Here is an 18984-nt window from a genome sequence, read left to right as displayed (position 1 = left end):
ATAAATAAAGAGCATCTATTCCATGAGAAAATGCATAGCGTTAACCAGAAACTGTTAAAGGAAGAAACTAATATAAGTTGGCTGTCATTTTGACTAGTTCTGAGCATATAAGTTATTAAATTAGACCTTATATTAGACTTGAGAAACCTTCATAATTTTAGAAACTTAGTCTCCTGGGGGGTGCTTGGGTGGCTCAGTCCTTAAGCCTCTGCCTTCAGTTCAGGTCATGATCCCAGGGTCCTGAGATTGAGCCCTGCATCACTAGGCACCCTGCTCAGCGGGGAGCCTGCTTCTCCCTCTCCCTCTCCCTCTCCCCCTGCTTGTGTCACTGTCAAATAAAAAAATACAATCTTTCAAAAGAAGAAAATAAGAAACTTAGTCTCTTGGGATAGAGGCAAAAGAGACAGAGTGAACATAGAATTCTTCTCATTTAGGTATTCTAGCCACTGTATATATTCCTTTGATCAAATGTTCTGGGATGAATGAATGACCATAATAGCCAAATTCAAGTCTGACCCCAAAATCCCAAAAAATATAAAATATTCAAATGAGAAGTTCTTATAACTATGCAATTAAAACTAAGGCAATCTTTTTTTTTTAATTTTTTATTTTTTATAAACATATATTTTTATCCCCAGGCATACAGGTCTGTGAATCACCAGGTTTACACACTTCACAGCACTCACCAAAGCACATACCCTCCCCAATGTCCATTATCCCACCCCCTTCTCCCAAACCCCCTCCCCCCAGCAACCCTCAGTTTGTTTTGTGAAATTAAGAGTCACTTATGGTTTGTCTCCCTCCCAATTCCATCTAAGGCAATCTTTTTAACTAAAAAAATTTTCCCCTAATTTTGTTTTAATCAGAACTATAGAAGAAAAATTTTTGTAAAACCATTTCATGTCCTGTTTTCATTTAAAAAAATTCAGTGCCCAGGGCACCTTGGTGGTACAGTTATTTAAGTGTCTGACTCTTGGTTTCAGCTCAGGTAGTATGATCTAATGGTCCTGAAACAAAACCCCAGGTCAGGCTCCACACTCAGCATGGAGTTGGCTTAAGATTGTCTCTCCCTCTCTGCCCCAACACCTCTCCCCACTCCTACCTCAAACGCACTCTCTCTCTCAAAATTTATCTTTAAAAAAAAAAAAAAAAAATTCAGTGCTCAAGCAAATTAATAAAAAATTCCACAATCTAAGCTCAATCTCATAGAAAATAGAAGTGAAAGGGCTACCGGAATCCTTGCTCTTTTATGGCAAATGCTGGGGTTTCCAAGGGAAAGATTTCTGACTGCACAAACAGTTCTCTCACTCTTCGATCTATGACTTTCCCATACTGGGCACCAGCATCCAGAATGACAACAGCTCCTTCGTAGTGGTGGCAGCCATCCTTAAGGTCTCCTCCAGCATTCTCCAGCTGCAAATATTAAAGAAAATGTCCTCTTAGTTATAACAATTAGAGCCCCTTTTTAAAAAAAAGTGGTCACTGTCAGCTCCAAAAACATACAGAACCAAAAAACTATTAACTTATACATATCCGTTCGTGGGCATATACAAACACTTTAACGAAAGCCAGCGTTTACTGACCATATAATATAGTCACTTTATATATAAAAGCATCTTAGATATATTATCTAACGTGATAGGCATACAACCCAGCTATGCCAAAATATAGTCCTAGTTTATGCCTGCTATACTGGCATTATTACTAACAGGGCCTCCTTTGAATCTCAAAAGCATCCTAGCTTGAACCATGAATTATATATGGTCATCCTATCTAACAGTCACAGCATTCCTATGAGGGATATACTGATGAGGAACTGAAGTTTGCTGCCAGAATATAAGCATGCTCAAATTCACTTCATTAGGATTTTTTTGCTTTACCAGAAGAAAAGGCTATATCTATATATAGATACATGTACACACACATATACATGTATGTGTGTATATGTGTGTGTATATATATATACACATATCTGTATATGTGTATATATCTATATCTATATCTATATATGCATCGAACCCATAGCATTAGAATTTTAAAAAGGTTTTTTAATCTTATCTCTGTCACCTATACATCAATAAGGCTTTTTCTGGAAAGCAATTTGGCAAAATGTAAAATTTTTAACTATATGTGCTGGAATAGTTACCTGGAACTAGCTTCAAATTATTCTAAGAGTAGGTGGATGTGAATGAAACAATACTATTTGCCTATGCACTGAAATCACCAAAGCTGGATGATAGATACACAGTCTTCTTATTTCAGCTAGCTTCTACTCTGTTTTTGTACATTTTACATAAGATAAAACTTTAAAAACATGTATGTACTCTGAAAAAACACTTGCAGGAAGCATATAATCTAATCCCATTTTAAAATATTTCATCAACAATGTATATACATACATGAAGAAGAAACATACAAACAGATACACACAAAAATATTAACAGCAGTTGTGTCTAAGCAATGAGTTACAGGTAAACCTACAATTTTTCCTTCTCATACTCTTCAGTATGTTTTAAATGTTTACAATAAACATTTTTGGGGTTTCCCCCCCTTCAGCTATAAAATTTGCACATAAAAAAGCATAAACCTGTCTTTCAGATACTTACATATCTGAAATCTGAAATTATGTATTATTAAATCTGAAATTATGTATCTGTATCCATGTCTCTTCCGTTTCCATTTATAAGAAAAAATAAATGCAGACCTCACATCACTGACATTTCTGCTACAGTAATGAAAAAAGCAACAATCACAGCTATCTTATAGAGGACGATTTGTGAGAGGAACAAAACCACAGGCCAGAAAGAACTACTCTGATCACAAAAATGAAGATTTTAATCATATGAATACTGAACAGTATAGAAAAATCAGATCACAGAAAGAAGTTCATTAAATAAATTAGAGTGCAAGAAATGCTAAAACTTTTTCCTTTCAGACCTCTGTCCTTAGTCAACACACAAACGCACATACTACTCTTTAAAGAATTTATCTAAATTCCTTAATCTACTTTTTTATAAAGAATAGAAAGTGTTGGAGTGCCCGGATGGCTCAGTCAGTTAAGTGTCCAACTCTTAATCTCAGCTCAGGTCTTGATCTCAGGATAGGGAGTTCAAGTCCTACAAGGAGCTCCATGTCTAGTGGGGGAAAAGAAGGCAGGAGGAGAAGTAGGGAGTAGAGGAAACAAAGAAAAGAAAGGAAAGTTTTGGGGAGCCTGGTTGGCTTGGTCAATGAAGCACATGACTCTTGATCTCATAGTTGTAGTTTGAGCCCCATGTTGGCTATAGAGACTTAAAAATAAAAATTTTTAAAGAGTGTTTTTGAAGGACCACTTTGTTAGTATGTAAATTTCACAGATTTCAGTCCCTTTATCACTGTCAAAGTTTTTGCCAAATTAGTACAACCTGTTTGTTTTTGTTTTTTACATTGTAGGCAGAGTTCTCACTTTGCATGATTCTGACATGAATAAATTTCAGTTATCACAGTTTATATCAAGGTTAGTTAACTACCATCAGTCTGCAACAAGGCTCAAATTTCAGTTACCATATATTAGCTGTAATTACACTAAGTACAAATTTCGCTATTCAATCCATATTCAATCCAGCTCTTCAATCCATAAATCATCACATAAATAACAAATATGATGGTCAATGATTAATGTGTCCTTTCTTTTAGAGTTTATTGCAATTGGATACTATAAAACAAATAGCAAGAGAACAGTTATATTACCTACTTGTTGCCCAGTGATAAATCCACATGACATTTTACACCTATGGATAATCCAAAGGCGGGGAAGACCAACAAAAATGAAAGTACAGCAAAGAAATGAAAACTTCGACACTAGAAGTGAAATATGAATCCACTGTGAATGAAGTTACAGAAGAAATTGCTGGCCATGGTAGTGCTGACACTGCTGTGGTTTTAGTGCCTCTAAATGTGCAGCCAGAGGAACTTGGTTAATTTATCAATTATCAATGAGCAAAGCAACCGTGATGAAAAGGATGACAATGTCCCAGAGAAAGTAACTCCAGGAAAATCCTTCACATTAAAGAAACTCTTGGAAGGGTGCCTGGGTGACTCAGTTGGTTAAGTGTCTGTTTCATGATCTCAGGGTCCTGGGATCAGTTCCCATGGTTGGGAGCCTGCTTCTCCCTCTGCCCCTGACCCTACTCGTGCTCTCTATCAAAAGTAAATAAATAAAATCTTAAAAAAAAAAAAAAAAACTCTTGGACATATTTCATGACATTTCAATCGTAAAGGATAAAAAGTCAAAAGCCAACAAGGCATAGAAAAGATGCAAAGGAAAGCACTGTTCAAAATACTCTTGATTCATATTTCACAAAGTAAACAATTCTCACTGTGTTTTAACTTATACTAAACAGTTACAGTATTTTATTTCTCTATACTTGTATAATTAACAGGAAGATTTAATGTTTTAGTCATCAGAGACTTTTTTTTAAGATTTTATTTATTTATTTATTTGAGAGACAGAGTGCACAAAAGCAGGGGGAGCAGCAGGCAGAGGGAGAGGGAGAAGCAGGCTCCCCGTGGAGCAGGCAGCCCAATGTGGAACTTGATCCCAGATCTGAGCCAAAGGCAGATGTTCAACCGACTGAGCCACCCAGGTGCCTCTAAGCATCCAAATCTTGATTTCACCTCATGATGTCATGATGTCAAGGTGGTGAGACTGAATCCTGCAACATGCTCTGTGCTGGGCCGGGAGCCTGCTTAAGATTTTCAGGGTGCCTGGGTGGCTCAGTCAGTTACACGTCGGACTCCTAGTGTCAGTGTACGTCATGATCTCATAGGTCATGAGATCAAGCCTGCATCAGGCTGCACACTCAGCAAGGTTCTGCTTGAAGATTCTCCCTCTGCCCCTCCCCCAACTCTTCAGCATGTGTGCAAACGCACGTGCGCGCATGCACATGCTCTCTCTCTCTCTCTAAAAAGAAAGAAAGAAATCACTTCTCCTGGTTTCAGCTTGCACAATCATTGTTATGGTCATTCTACTATTATATAGTGAAGACTGTCATCTGTATTTCTTTGAATTAACTTATTTTTACCTAATTGAATTTTTAAAGAAAAACATACTGTTTTCTCACCAGTTTTTGAAAATGTTCAATCATATGACATCAGAGGTCATTGAGGAAATACTAAATCCCTGGCACATTCTTTCTACCTCAGCCATCAACTTGCCTATATGGCACAAACTTCAACAACTCAGGGGGAAAAGCAAAAAGGTCACCTATAACGTAAGCAAAAGTTCCTTTCCTTCAAAACCTGAACTCCATTTACTCCTACTTCAAAGTTAAAAGGTTTGATAGACTTCCAAACCTTAACAGATTAGAAAAAGGACCATAATGAGAAAATAAGTTGTTAGTCACTTCAATAGTAGAGATAAACAAAATTCAACACTATACAGCAGAAAAATCTATTATCTATGTATACAATTAAAAAGTAAACACAGGGGTAATTGGCTGGCTCAATCTGTAGGGTATACAACTCTTGGTCTTAGGTTGTAGAGGTTACCTACAAATAAAATCCTTAAAAGAAAAAGAAAGACAAAAGCCTAAAAGGTTCACACCCCTCTCAACTGACTCAAGTCATCATAATAAAGTAAATAATGGGGGTGCCTGGGTGGCTTAGTCCTTAGGCATCTGCCCAGGGTCCTGGGATGAGCCTTGCATCTGTCTCCCTGCTCACCCAAGAGCTTGCTTCTCCCTCTCCCACTCCCCCTGCTTGTGTTCCCTCACTGTCTCTCTGACAAAAAAATAAATAAAATCTTAAATAAATAGATAAATTTTTTTAATTTTAAAAAGTAAAATGTTCATAAACTTATCTTTTAAGACATCAATAAACAATATTAAGAAAACAAACCATATCAGTACCCTAATTTAACAAATAAAGCAAAAGAATCTGACAGATTATCCTAAAATGGAGATGGAATCATTTTTGGATCTTCCTGAATTTCCAGGTATCACTGAACAACTAGACAGCAAAACCAAAAACTAAATGACAATTTATCTCCCCAAATACAATCTGGTAGGAATAAACTACCATTGTCACAAACTGCAGTGTGACAGCATTTGGCTGGGAAACCACCCAGTTTCACTAAATTAACTCTGAGAAAAGAATTCCAAGATAGTCAAAGAGGGACTCAGTAGAAAGCACAAGGGTCAGGGGCAGCAGGTGGCTCAGTCAGTTAAGCCCTTGACTTTTGTTTTCAGCTCAGGTCATGATCTCAGGGCCCTAGCATTAAGTCCCAATTTGGGATACAGACTCAAGTGGGGAGTCTGCTCAAAGATTTTCTCGCTCTGCCCCTCCCTCTACACATGCACACTCTCTTAAATAAATAAATCTTTATTTTTAAAAAAGAAAAGAAAAGAAAGCACAGGGGCCCATTCGACTACAGCAGTCGCACTGGGAGAAGGTGTGCATACCCAATAGTACAATGGGTAATAGGAGACCCAAAGTAAGGCTTAAAGGAATGGAAGTTTAATCCCCATGAACCTCCTCAACTAATGGGCCAGTTTCCCCTCTAGAACAAGGCTCACAAATGAAGACCAAATGCTGGGAGCAGAATCAAAATTAAGCAGGACAAGGGCAAGAAAGAAGGAAATAGAAGGGTCAAACTAAAATAGCTGGAAGAGGGGCGCTTGGGTGGCCCAGTCACTAAGCATCTGCCTTCAGCTCAGGTCATGATCCCAGGGTCCTGGGATTGAGGCCCGCATGGGGCTCCCTGATCAATGAGAGGCCTGCTTCTCCCTCTCCTACTCCCGCTGCTTGTGTTCCCGCTCTCCCTGGTTAGCTCTCAATCAAATAAATAAATAAAATATTTTAAATTAATTACTTAATTAATTAACTAAAATAGGGGGAAGAATCAGAGCAAGGAATCCTCAGAAAACAAGCTGCCTTAATTTTAACGGAAGAGGGGGCTCTATAAAGCCATAAAAGTTATCTGAATTGAAATTCCTTCTAAAAACTCAGGAAAATTATATTCACATACAAAAGAAACAAATTTTAGAAGTCAAATCCCATACAAAGTTACTCAAAATAAAAAAGAGAGAATAAAGAATAAAAACATCTCTACAAGAGCAAGCCAAAAAGGAAAACAGATCAAAACTGGAAAGCATAATTTCTAAATGAACTAAAAGATATTAAGAAAATTATATGAGGCATAAAAGATTATGAATCAAAATTAAACTATGAACCCAGAATGACCAATCTCAAGAGTCTAAGAGTCTGTTTCTTGGTTTGCCTTTCTTTTTTCCCCTTTTACTCGTTTGTTTTGTTTCTTAAATTCCACATAAGAGTGAAATCATATATATTTGTCTTCTCTGACTTATTTTGCTTAGCATAACACTCTCTAGCATCATCCACACAGCTGCAAACGGAAAAATATGGATTGCTTCACAAATTTGCAGGTCATCCTTGCACAGGGACCATGCTAATCTTCCCTGTACCAACATATATCCTTAACAAATTACTGGGCTTTAAAGAAAACAAACCTTACAATATTTTGGATAAAAAGTACACACGACTCATAATTCACTCAACTATACATTTGTTGTGTGTACTTTTCTATATCCATGTTTTATTTTATAATAAATTTTTAAAATAAAACAAAAAGGAACTAACATTTACTTCACACCTAGTATTTCATGTGCTTTACATATTATCTTATTCATAATGATATGTATTTCTATTTTACAGATGAAGAAAATGAGATTCACTGTATCCCTTGCCTAAGGACACAATGGCAGAAGTAAAAGGTAAATGTAGGCCTTTCAAACCCCAAAACAATTAACACTATAAAATTAAAGTGGGTAAATATTCACTATATTGGAAGACTACCTTCAAAGTTATCTTAATTTTTAATATTTTGGTACTCAAAAGAAGTAAGCTTTAATAATTTAGAAAGTTTGCTTACATGAATGAAATAACATTCAGCAGATGTCTGAGAAAAGTAGCATTACACTATATAAATGATTTTGGAAGTTGAATTTCATCAGTACTAAACTTATTCAGGTATTTGCTCTTCAAAAAGACACTTTAGTAAACTTCAGTTGCCAAAATAAGTTTTAGGATTAAAAGAGATTTTAAGACCCCCTCCCCACCACCACCACACACACAGAGACATTTTAGTCATTTGAAATACTCAACTACCCAGAATAATCCTTTCATTTCCAGAAGGCGACTATTAGTAGCATATTTACTTATATAATCTCACCACACCTATAACTCAGGAAAAATTACATTTTCTTCACAGAATTATCTAACACCTTAGGTACTTTAGAAATGTCAACAAACTTCACTGGAGGTTTTTTTTTTTTTTTTAATTAACATATAATGTATTACTTGCTTCAGGGGTACAGGTCTGCAAATCATTAGTCTTACACAACTCACAGCACTCACCACAGTACATACCCTCACCAATGTCCATCACCCAGCCACCCCATTCCCTCCCACCTCCTTTCCCTCCAGCAACCCTCAGTTTGTTTCCTGAGATTAAGAGTCTTTTTTATGGTTTCTCTCCCTCTCTGGTTTCATCTTGTTTCATTTTTCCCTCCCTTTCCCTATGACCCTCTATCTTGTTTCTCAAATTCCTGGCATCAGTGAGATCATATAATTGTCTTGCTCTGATTGACTTATTTTACTTAGCATAATACCCTCCACTGAAGGTTTTTCTTAAGAAACTATCATCTTACATACAATGCTGAATGAAGTTTGAGCCTTCAATTAAAGGACTAAGTCAAAGAGTTAGACTCTCCAGCTCTTGACCTTATCATATGCTTGTGTTTTACCCGCCTTTTTTATTTTTGAGAAATTTTAAACCTACAGAAACCTACAGAAAGGTTGAAAATATGGTATAGGGTGCCTGGCTGGCTCAGTCAGAAGAGCATATAACTCCTGATCTTGGGGTTGTGAGTTCAAGCCCCACCCTAGTTGTAGAGATTACAAAACAATAATAATAATAACAATAAAATAAAATAAAATAAACTCAAAAAATTTTAGATTTAAATAAACTTTTTAAAAAAGCTATGCCACAATAAACCCCCCTGTCCACCTAAATTCAACAGTAGTAACGTTCAGTATAACGTTGCATTATTTCTATCTATATATACTTCTTCCTCTGAATTACTGGAAAATAAATTATAGATACCTCTCTTCCAAATAAATTTCAAAGCATGTACTTACTTCCTACCAACAGGGACATTCCCTTATATTACTACTATACAGAATCACACCCAATAAATTTAACACTAATGGTATCTACACACGAATTTCCTTAAATGTCACCACTAATGTCCTTTATGGTTTTGTTTTGTTTCATTTTTCAGACTGTAGAGCGAGAGCACACAAGAGAGTGTGGGAAGGGGCACACAGAGAGAAAATCCGGAAGCAGACATCCCCATCCACTGAGGTTGGAGCCTAATCCTAGGACCTTGAGATCATGACCTGAGCCCAAATCAAAGTCTGCTACTCAACCAACTGAGCCACCCAGGTGCCCCTGGCTTTTTTGTTTTGTTTTGTTTTTAATTCCAGAACCCTATCAAAAACCACAGACTCTATACTCACACTGTCATGTCATTGTCTCCTTTAATCTAGAACTATCTATTCAATTCACTTTTTTACAGTCTTTTAGGACATGGTCATTTTTTTAAAAATTCAAATCAGCTTTTTGTAGAATATGCCTCAACCAGGATCTATTTGTTGCCTTATGATTAGATTCCAGATAAATTTTTGGCAACAATCTTACACTGGTGATGTAACTATGCCTCTTCCTAATAAAACACAATGGCAAGGACACAATGTCATTTTGTTCCACTACTGATAATCCAGACTTTGATCAGTTCGTTAACAAGTCTATGTGCTTAAAAGTTTAAAAAAAAAAAAAAATCTGATTTTAAGTCCTCCCCCCTGCTTAAAAATCCTACAACGATTTCCCCTCAGAATAAAGTTCAATTAAGTCCAAAATACCTTGCAAGCCCTATAAGGCCTTGATCTAATCTTTAACTTAAACTGCTATTTAAACACCCCCATGATCCCACAGAGGGTAATGTCCTCTTTAGCTGAAAAATCCCAACATGGACAAATCAATCTCAGACATGCCAACTGAAAGAAGCCAGACATCTATATCTTAAATTTTCCATTAGATCAGTGACACAGCTGTCACTGCCATGGCCATCGTTACGTACAATTTGACATAAAATCCCTCAAGGGAAAGAGATTCCCTGGAGTCTCAGAAAACTTCCCTTAAAGCAGAAAGATGCCCCAAGGATTGAGCAAAAGAAATATAGCTGAGCTTGGCTGAAATTCATCTAGAATAGACATTCTGAAGCTTTATATAACTCACCAAGTATGTCATTTCTCTATGTATTCTATAAACACTGAGCAAGACCCCTGGAGAGTACAGTGGTCTCTTACCCTAGTAGTATCGCTGGACAAGTGCACCCCTTTAACATTTAAAAAACCACCTGAAGAAGGACCGAATTCTGGTTACTACCTAAAAAACTTCCATTGATATCTTCTGGTAAGATCAAGGAAGTACTAGCATCAAAACTTGCAGAATGAGTCATCAATGGCCTGGAAAAAAACTCCAGAAGTAACTGAGCACTCTCAAGAAATGGTGAATCATCAAAACTCTTGACGGCATAGATGATGTGTGGAAAAACAGTTCTTAGACAACTCAGATCAAAAACTATCTTAAAAGTGTCAGACTAAACATGCAGAAAGCTTAAAAAATACCAAAAACTAATTTAGTTCATACCTTTTTTATTGTAAATGGTATATAATTCTCAAAAAAGTCTAAATCTTTTATGATATATATAAAAAATTCTAGGTGCAACTACTGAATACAGGTGACAGTTATGCAGCAGTTCATTTTATGTATATGTATAGGAAAGAAGTTTGACCACATGCTTACATCTGTTTAGCTGGTTAGGCGCTTTACTTTATTTATTTTTTACTATATTTAAAGCCTCTACTTAGGCATGTTTTTTAAACAACTTTTTTTAAGATTTTATTTTTATTTATTTGACAGAGATCACAAGTAGACAGAGAGGCAGGCAGAGAGAGAGGAAGGGAAGCAAGTTCCCTGCTGAGCAGAAAGCCCGATGCAGGGCTTGATCCCAGGACCCTGGGATCATGACCCGAGCCGAAGGCAGAGGCTTTAACCCACTAAGCCAAGCAGGCGCCCCAATTTATGCATGTTTTTATATTCTATATGTAACATTGTATCATTGGCCCTAATTCTTCACTATTCCCTATATCCATGCCATTCCTCATATGACTTTGCAGCTTATCTTGTTTTAGGCAGAATGTATTTCCTCACTCTTGACATTGGGCTCAACCATGAGATTTGTTTTGACTACTATAAGGGCTGAAATGGTGATTCTACTTGCATCCTGTGCGTCTGCCATTATGAAAACACCATCAACCTAGTAGTCCCAATAGACAGGTGACAGTAGTGGAGCTCAGCAATGCTGAGCTGACCCACAAACTTGTCAGTACTAAATTAACTCACATGTCCTTCTGAAAATTTTTAATACCACCTAAAGTGAAATTTTACAAAAAGTGTTTAACACCAAAGCATCCATGGCAGGTTCTCAATCTGTAACATACTATGATTCTGCTTTCCCCAACCATATATAGTAGAAATACCTAAGAATGCAGGGCAAAATTATTCAAAATGGCTATAATCATGCTTAGCTCTCTGTGACCTTGTCCTTAAGATACACATTATACTGACTCTCTAGCTTTAGAAATTTAAAACATAAATGCATACTTATCTTTTTTTAAGGGGGTAACTAATGAAGGAAAGACATCAGGGAAAAGGAACCACTATTAATTAACCTCTGGAGAGGTAGGCCTGGTGAACCCAAGATTTACCATACCACGAACAGAAAAGTTCTTATAAAACACCTGAAAATAGTTTTTATATGCAAATACTGCACTAATGCCAAGGCTGCATTAAGAAAGAAAGAAAGAAATTAAAATCCAGTTTTTTGCTATTATTAAATAAAGAAGTTGTTCATTCCTACTGATACATGTTTATAAAGCCAATCTAAAAGTAGCCTGTCTGCCCACAAACCACATCCTACTTCCATTAAAATACAGCTGAACAAGGTACTTTTCAAAATACCCTTAAGAACAAAATATTATGATGCAATTTTTTTAAGTTTATTTTACTCTACCAATGGTTATTTCTTCTGGGCATCAAGATTATGATAACCTAAATATTTTAAACTGTACAAAATAAAAATACCAAAACCTATTAGGGTCTATCCTCTGACCCAGTAATTCCACTTCTAGGTTTATCCAAAAGTAATGAACATCTATGTCCACAAAATCTGGAAACAGTCCACATGGCCATCAACATGTGAATGGAATAATTCTAGCATATCCTACAGTGGAATACTACACAACAATAAAAATGAACTATTGATACAGTAACATAGATCAATCTCAAAAACATTATGCTGAGTGAAAGAAGCCAAAAATCACTATATGGTTCCATTTATATAAAGTTCAAAGCAGACAAAATTAATGTCTGACTATAGAAATTGGAACAGTGGTTACTGCTGAAGGAACCAAGGGACATGCAAGAACTTGGGAGTAACAGAAATGGTTTTTATCTTGACTGGGGTAGTGGTTACACAGGTATACACTTTTGTCAAAATTCAAATTGTACACTTAAAGATCTATACAATTTGCATATGAACATTTTACCTCAATAAAAACAAGCAAAACAAAATACTTACTAGTGACCTTTTTCAAATCATGTGTCTCCACAAACTGAAAAACAATGTTACAATAAGTAATTGTTTGCCCTCAGCCTTCAGGAGCACCAGATGGTGCAGCTCAGCCATGGTGTCAAAAACAAGGCCAAACTTCAAATCTAAGAGCCACTCCATTACAAAACCAAAATCTATCAGATGAAATCCACTTAAGTGGATTAAGCATCCAATTAACTGTCCATTAAAAGTTTATACTTTTATTCCTAATTACCTTTAATTTCCTTTTAAAAGGTCAGACTGACCTGTAAGTCTGGTGCCTTATTTCACCCAATCAGATGTTGGGAGTTGGGAGGACCATATCTCACAGTTCATGACAATAATGCAACAACATGAAAATGCTGTAACTTACATAAATTATAATTTATATATATTATAACTTAGGATCTCACAACAAAAATGGATCAAAGACTTATACATATGAGCTAAAGCTACAAAGCTTTTAGAAGAAAACATAGGCAATTATACAAGATTTAAGGTCATCAGTAAATGCTCCTAGGAGGCAAACTATAAAACAGACTCTTACCTATAGAGAACAAAAAGGATTGCTAGATGGGAGGGTGAAGGATGAGCTAAATGGGTGATGGGTATTAAAGAGGGCACTTGTGATGAGCACTGAGAATTATATGTAAATGATAAAACACTAAATTCTACTCCTGAAACTAAGATTAGGTTATATGTTAGCTGGAATTTAAAAAAAAAAAAAAAAAAGAACTTCCGGGGGGGGGGGGGGGGGAAGGAAACGCTCTTTAAATGAGATACTGAAAGACAAGTGACGAAAATAAGTTGAACATCAAAATTATAAGCTTTTGTGTATTAGAAGACACCATTAAGAAAGTAAAAACCCAGAGAATGGCAGAAAGTATCTGCAAGGCATATTTCTGTTAAGAAACTTGTCACTAGGGGCGCCTGGGTGGCTCAGTGGGTTAAATCCCCTGCCTTCAGCTCAGGTCACAAGCCCCGGGTCCTGGGATAGAGCCCCACATCAGGCTCTCTGCTCAGCAGGGAGTCTGCTTCCCTTCCCCTCTCTCTGCCTGCTTCTCTGCCTGCTTGGGATCACTGTCTGTCAAATAAATAAATGGAATCTTTAAAAAAAAAAAAAAAAAAAAGGCTATAAAAAAAAAGAAACTTAGGGCACCTGGGTGGCTCAGTGGGTTAAAGCCTCTGCCTTCAGCTCAGGTCATGATCCCAGAGTCCTGGAATCGAGCCCCACAAACGGCTCTCTGCTCAGCAGGGAGTCTGCTTCCTCCTCTCTCTGCCTGCCTCTCTGCCTACTTGTGAGCTCTGTCAAATAAATAAATAAAATCTTAAAAAAAAAATAAAAAGAAAAATCATTAAAATAAAGAACTCTTATAACTCAATAAGAAGACAAGTAATCTACTTTCAAAAATCAGCAAAGATTTGAATAGACATTTCCCCCAAGAAAATATACAAATGGACAATAAGCACATGAAAAGATGTACGGGGCGCCTGGGAGGCTCAGTGGGTTAAGCCTCTGCCTTAGACTCAGATCATGATCTCAGGGTCCTCGGATGGAGCCCTGAGTCGGGCTCTCTGCTCGGCAGAGAGCCTGCTTCCCCTTCTCTCTCTGCCTGCCTCTCTGCCTAATTGTGATCTCTCTGTCAAATAAATAAATAAAAATCTTCAGAAAAGATGTTCAACATCATTGGTCATTAGGGAAATGCAAATCAAAATCACAATGAGATACCACTTAATACCCACTATGATGGCTATAATCCAAAAGACAAGTGTTGCAAAAATGTGGAGAAATTAGAACCTCATGCACTCCTGACAGAAATGTAAAATACTGCAGCTGCTTTGGAAAACAGTCTGACTATTCACCAAAAGGTTAAACACAGAATTACTACATGACCCAGCAATTATATCCCTATGTATATACCAAAACGAAATGAAAACTTATGTCTACACAAAAACTTGTACAAGAATATTCATAGCAGGGGCCCCTGGCTGGCTCAGTGGGTTAAAGCCTCTGCCTTTGGCTCAGGTCATGATCCCAGGGTCCTGGGATCAAGCCCTGCATTGGGCTCTCTGCTCAGTGGGAGCCTGCCTCCCTCTCTCTCTCTCTGCCTGCCTCTCGGCCTATTTGTGATCTCTGTCAAATAAGTAAATAAAATCTTAAAAAAAAAAAAAGAATATTCATAGCAGCATTATCCATAATACCCAAAAAGTATAAAAACCCAGTGTCCATCAAATGATGAATGAATAAGTAAAAGGTGGTATATCCATACAACAGAATATTATTTGGTAATAAATAAGGTAATAAATTTGGTAATAAATAACACATGCAAAAGAAAGATGAACTTTGAAAGCACTGCACTACATAAAAGAAGCCAGTCACAAAAGACTACATACTGCAAGAGTCTAGTCATATAAAATGTTCAGAATAGACAAATCTGTAGAGACAAACATATTAGTAGTTGCCTAGGGCTGGGAGAGAAAGGCAGGCCAGGAAACAGGAGGACTGATTGCTAAAAGGTACAGGATTTATTTTGGGGGTGATGAGAATGTTCCAAAATTAACTGTGTTTGATGGCTGTACAAATCTGTGAGTACATTAAAAACAACTGAACGGTGCCTTTTATAACAGCACAATTTTATGATATATGAGTATCTCAATAAAGCAGTTATAAAAAAATTTTTTTAAGAAAAGTAAAGAGTAGAATCTAGGTGGTATACCTAAATGCTGACTAAAATTTCTTTTAACTTGTCAGTTTGAAATTTTTCAGAAAATGTTAAAGAGGGGAAAATTATAGCATTAAAAAGTTTCACTATTACCAATAAACATACAAAAACAATTATTTATCTGTAAGTATTTTTATATTCATCTAAATTTTCCCAAATTAGTTAGGGATTCTTCATCCAAAATTTGTTCAAAGCTGCATTTTACAATACTGGAGTCTTAGATTCATATTCATAATGACACTTAGAGGATAAAAATTACGAAAACTAGTTCTCCCAATTACAGACAAGGTGAAAGTGATTTAAATTTACATAGACCTCAGTTAAGTTTTAAGAGACAAAAAGGATTCTGTCCTCCTGTGACAAACAAGAATAACAGAATTTTGCAGGTCCAAGCAGCTTTAGAAGTTTGAGGAAACATCCCCTGCAAATGTTATGGTAGCTTAGAGCAGACTATTTTACCTGGTCAATTTCAACAGTGCTGGTTCTTACCTTTTAGAAAACAAGTAACTTGACTCACAATTTTTAAGAATTTCATAAACTCTTAGTATAGTTACTAATTCAGAAATATTCTAACATACACATTAGGATTAAATTTTAGCCAAATTTTAAATAGATGTCACTATTAAAATCAAGATCCAAACTCAGGGCAATATATGCTCTATAACTGGAGTGACCATGTGGCCCAGTTTGCCAGGACTGTCCTAATTTACAAGTTATTCCCACACCTATCCATTTATCTCAGAGTCTTAATTTCTTAACCTGTTAATTTTTAACCTATGAATAACTGCATTAAAGTAACATAGGATGGGGTTTGTTACACTTTCACTTTATACTCCCCACCTTCTAGTTCTGCGGAGTACAGGTATAATGAACACAGAGTTCTCACTTCTAACTTCAGGTTCAATCTGAAAACCAACCACTGATATCCCATTTATTTTTCCAGATCCTTTCCTAATAAAATGGAAGTACACTTGGACAGGGACATCTAAGGGTAGATAACTCTATCCAGCCTTGAGTGCCACAGCCATTGCTCAGCTTGCAAGATGCACCAAACCTCTGGCCAGCATCATCTGGTCACTGAGAAATATGAATAAGGCATCTGTAAAGTATATGCAGGAAAGAGATATATATATATATATGTTCATTCATGATGTCCAGAGAGAGTGAGAGTAATTTGAGCATTCTTGCTACAAGAGTTTTGCCATTTATTTACTATATTGTATAAAACCACAAGTATTTTTCTTTGGTAATATTTTATTTTACATCAATTATCATTAATTTTTAGCAATTCCTCTTATGTTTTAAGTTCCCCAGTTTAGACAAAGAATTATAAGGTCACACTACTATAACCAAACACCTTGCTCCCTATGACATTATAATGTATCATATTAGGGAATGCACACAACAACTATATAAACCATCTCCTTGGTCCTCAAAACAATGACCGTGAAGCCATGGCAAGGGTCCACCACTAGAAAACCAACTAACACCACATTACTACTATAGTAGAGCTATTTTTTTTGAATCACTGTGATTCCTTAGAAAATACAGAAACTTTTCTATTTCACAATAATAATGAAAAAGGTATTCTACACAACCCAGAATTATACATGCTATATAAAGATTCAAATTTCTATGAAATGATTACTTTTCTGTTGATTAACAAAGAGCTTCAGAATTGTTTTATCCCTAAGGACTTTATTCATTTTGAGCATCTAAACAGTCTAGGTTAGTAGGAAACCTGAAGACACACTGTAAGCACCATGACGGAGGTAAATTATATTCTTCTGTATAGCAAATAAGTATTCATTACATTAAATAGCATCTTTTGAAATAGGAATCATTAAACAGCCTTTTAAAAGTATCAAATACATTTGAACAAGTCTACATTTTAAAAAAATACTTAAAAGACAATTATCTTCCCTAAGTAACAAGTTGGCCCAGATAAAGACAAGGCTATCTGAGGTTCCTGGAGGAATTTCAAAACCTTCCAAGTCTAACAGGAAACAAAAAATATATATATTTCTTCTGTCTGTAACAGCTCTTACATTCTAGATGGATGGGTCAAAGTTTTTTTTGTTTTTTTTTGTTTGTTTGTTTGTTTGTTTGTTTGTTTTTAAGGTCAAGGAAGGGAAAAAAGACAGGGAGGTAAGTGTGAAGGGGAAAGGGGCAGACTCTCTTAAGCAGGCGCCATCCCCAGCGCAGAGCCCGATGAGGGGCTCAATCTCACAACACTGAGACCATGACCTGAAACAAAATCAAGAGCCAGACACTTAACCAACTGAGCACCTAGATAAATATCTTAATATCTGAACAAAATCTGAAGCAGGGGAAAAAAAAAAACTTGACCTTTGAAAAAAGTTCTATAAAGTTATCATAAAAGGACAGTTATTTAATACTCATGCATCCCAGGTAAAAAATGTTATCTCTCGATTCAATTCAAAAACTTTAATTTAAAGGGGCGCCTGGGTGGCTCACTCATTTAAGCAGCTGCCTTCGGCTCAGGTCATGATCCCAGAGTCCTGGGATCCAGCCTTACCCCTCGCCCGGCTCATGCTCTCTCTCTGCCTCACTTCTTTCTTTTTCTTTCTTTTCTCCCCCCACCAACCAAGATTTATTTATTTATTTATTTGACCGAGATCACAAATAAGCAGAGAGGCAAGCAGAGACAGAGAGAAGGAAGCAGGCTCCCCGCTGAGCAGAGAGCCTGATAAGGGGCTGGATCCCAGATCCTGGGATCATGACCTGAGCCGAAAGCAGAGGCTTTAACCCACTGAGCCACCCAGGCGCCCCTCTGTCTCACTTTCTTAAATAAATAAAATCTTAACAAAAAATAAAATTTGGTTTGTCTTATTTAAAAAAAAAATTTAAAAATGCCAATTTTAAAAGTTTAACAGATGTCGTTAAAGATCCTATATCACACGCAATTTATAAAACACCTTTAATTCAAGTATGATTTACCCTAGTCAACATCTCAGTAAAGGTGATAAAGCAGGTCCCACTTCTACTCCAGAGTCTGAGGCTTAGATAAGGCCAAAAAGTGGGAAACTTGACAAGTAGTCCACGTAGCCCAGAACAATATTCTGATAATCCTGCCTTAATAAAACAGAAAATAGTTACTATGTCTGATACTTGACCTATATATTATTCATATATAACACAGAGTAGCTATAAAAAAAAAAAGTTTTAAATAAACCATTACATAAAATCTTAACTTCTTAATTACATTATCTCAACTCCTTAACTAAGAAAACTATAACCTCTGATTTGGATAATTAATCAGCCCAAATGTTTTTATAGATTTTAGGTCTCTCCCTAATTTCTATCGTGCAAAAATGTCATTTTAGAAAATCCTGATACAAATTGAAATGCACCAGAATAGGAATCAAAATCAGCTCTTTCCTCCCACTTTATGAACCAGGATTTACACAGAACTTTCAGAGTCAAATTGATGTACAAAGTAAGCTTGGGCACAGTACTTACATTTC

At 36.3% G+C, this 18984-nt stretch overlaps 1 protein-coding gene across 2 annotated transcripts in view; it reads right to left on the bottom strand.

The window, feature by feature from the left end:
* The window catches only part of GMPS (guanine monophosphate synthase), a 78296-nt gene that overhangs the window by 55106 nt on the left and 4206 nt on the right, over positions 1-18984 (bottom strand). For both annotated transcript variants that reach the window (XM_082685362.1, XM_082685363.1), the window contains exon 2: positions 1232-1413. In XM_082685362.1, coding sequence (XP_082541488.1) covers positions 1232-1413 — 182 coding nt within the window. The remainder of the gene's footprint in view (positions 1-1231; positions 1414-18984) is intronic.

The sequence above is a fragment of the Mustela nivalis genome (assembly GCF_964662115.1).
Source record: "Mustela nivalis genome assembly, chromosome: 1".
Lineage (NCBI taxonomy): Eukaryota > Metazoa > Chordata > Mammalia > Carnivora > Mustelidae > Mustela > Mustela nivalis.
Note: the sequence above shows the minus strand (reverse complement) of the source record. Positions and strands in the feature narration are given on the sequence as shown.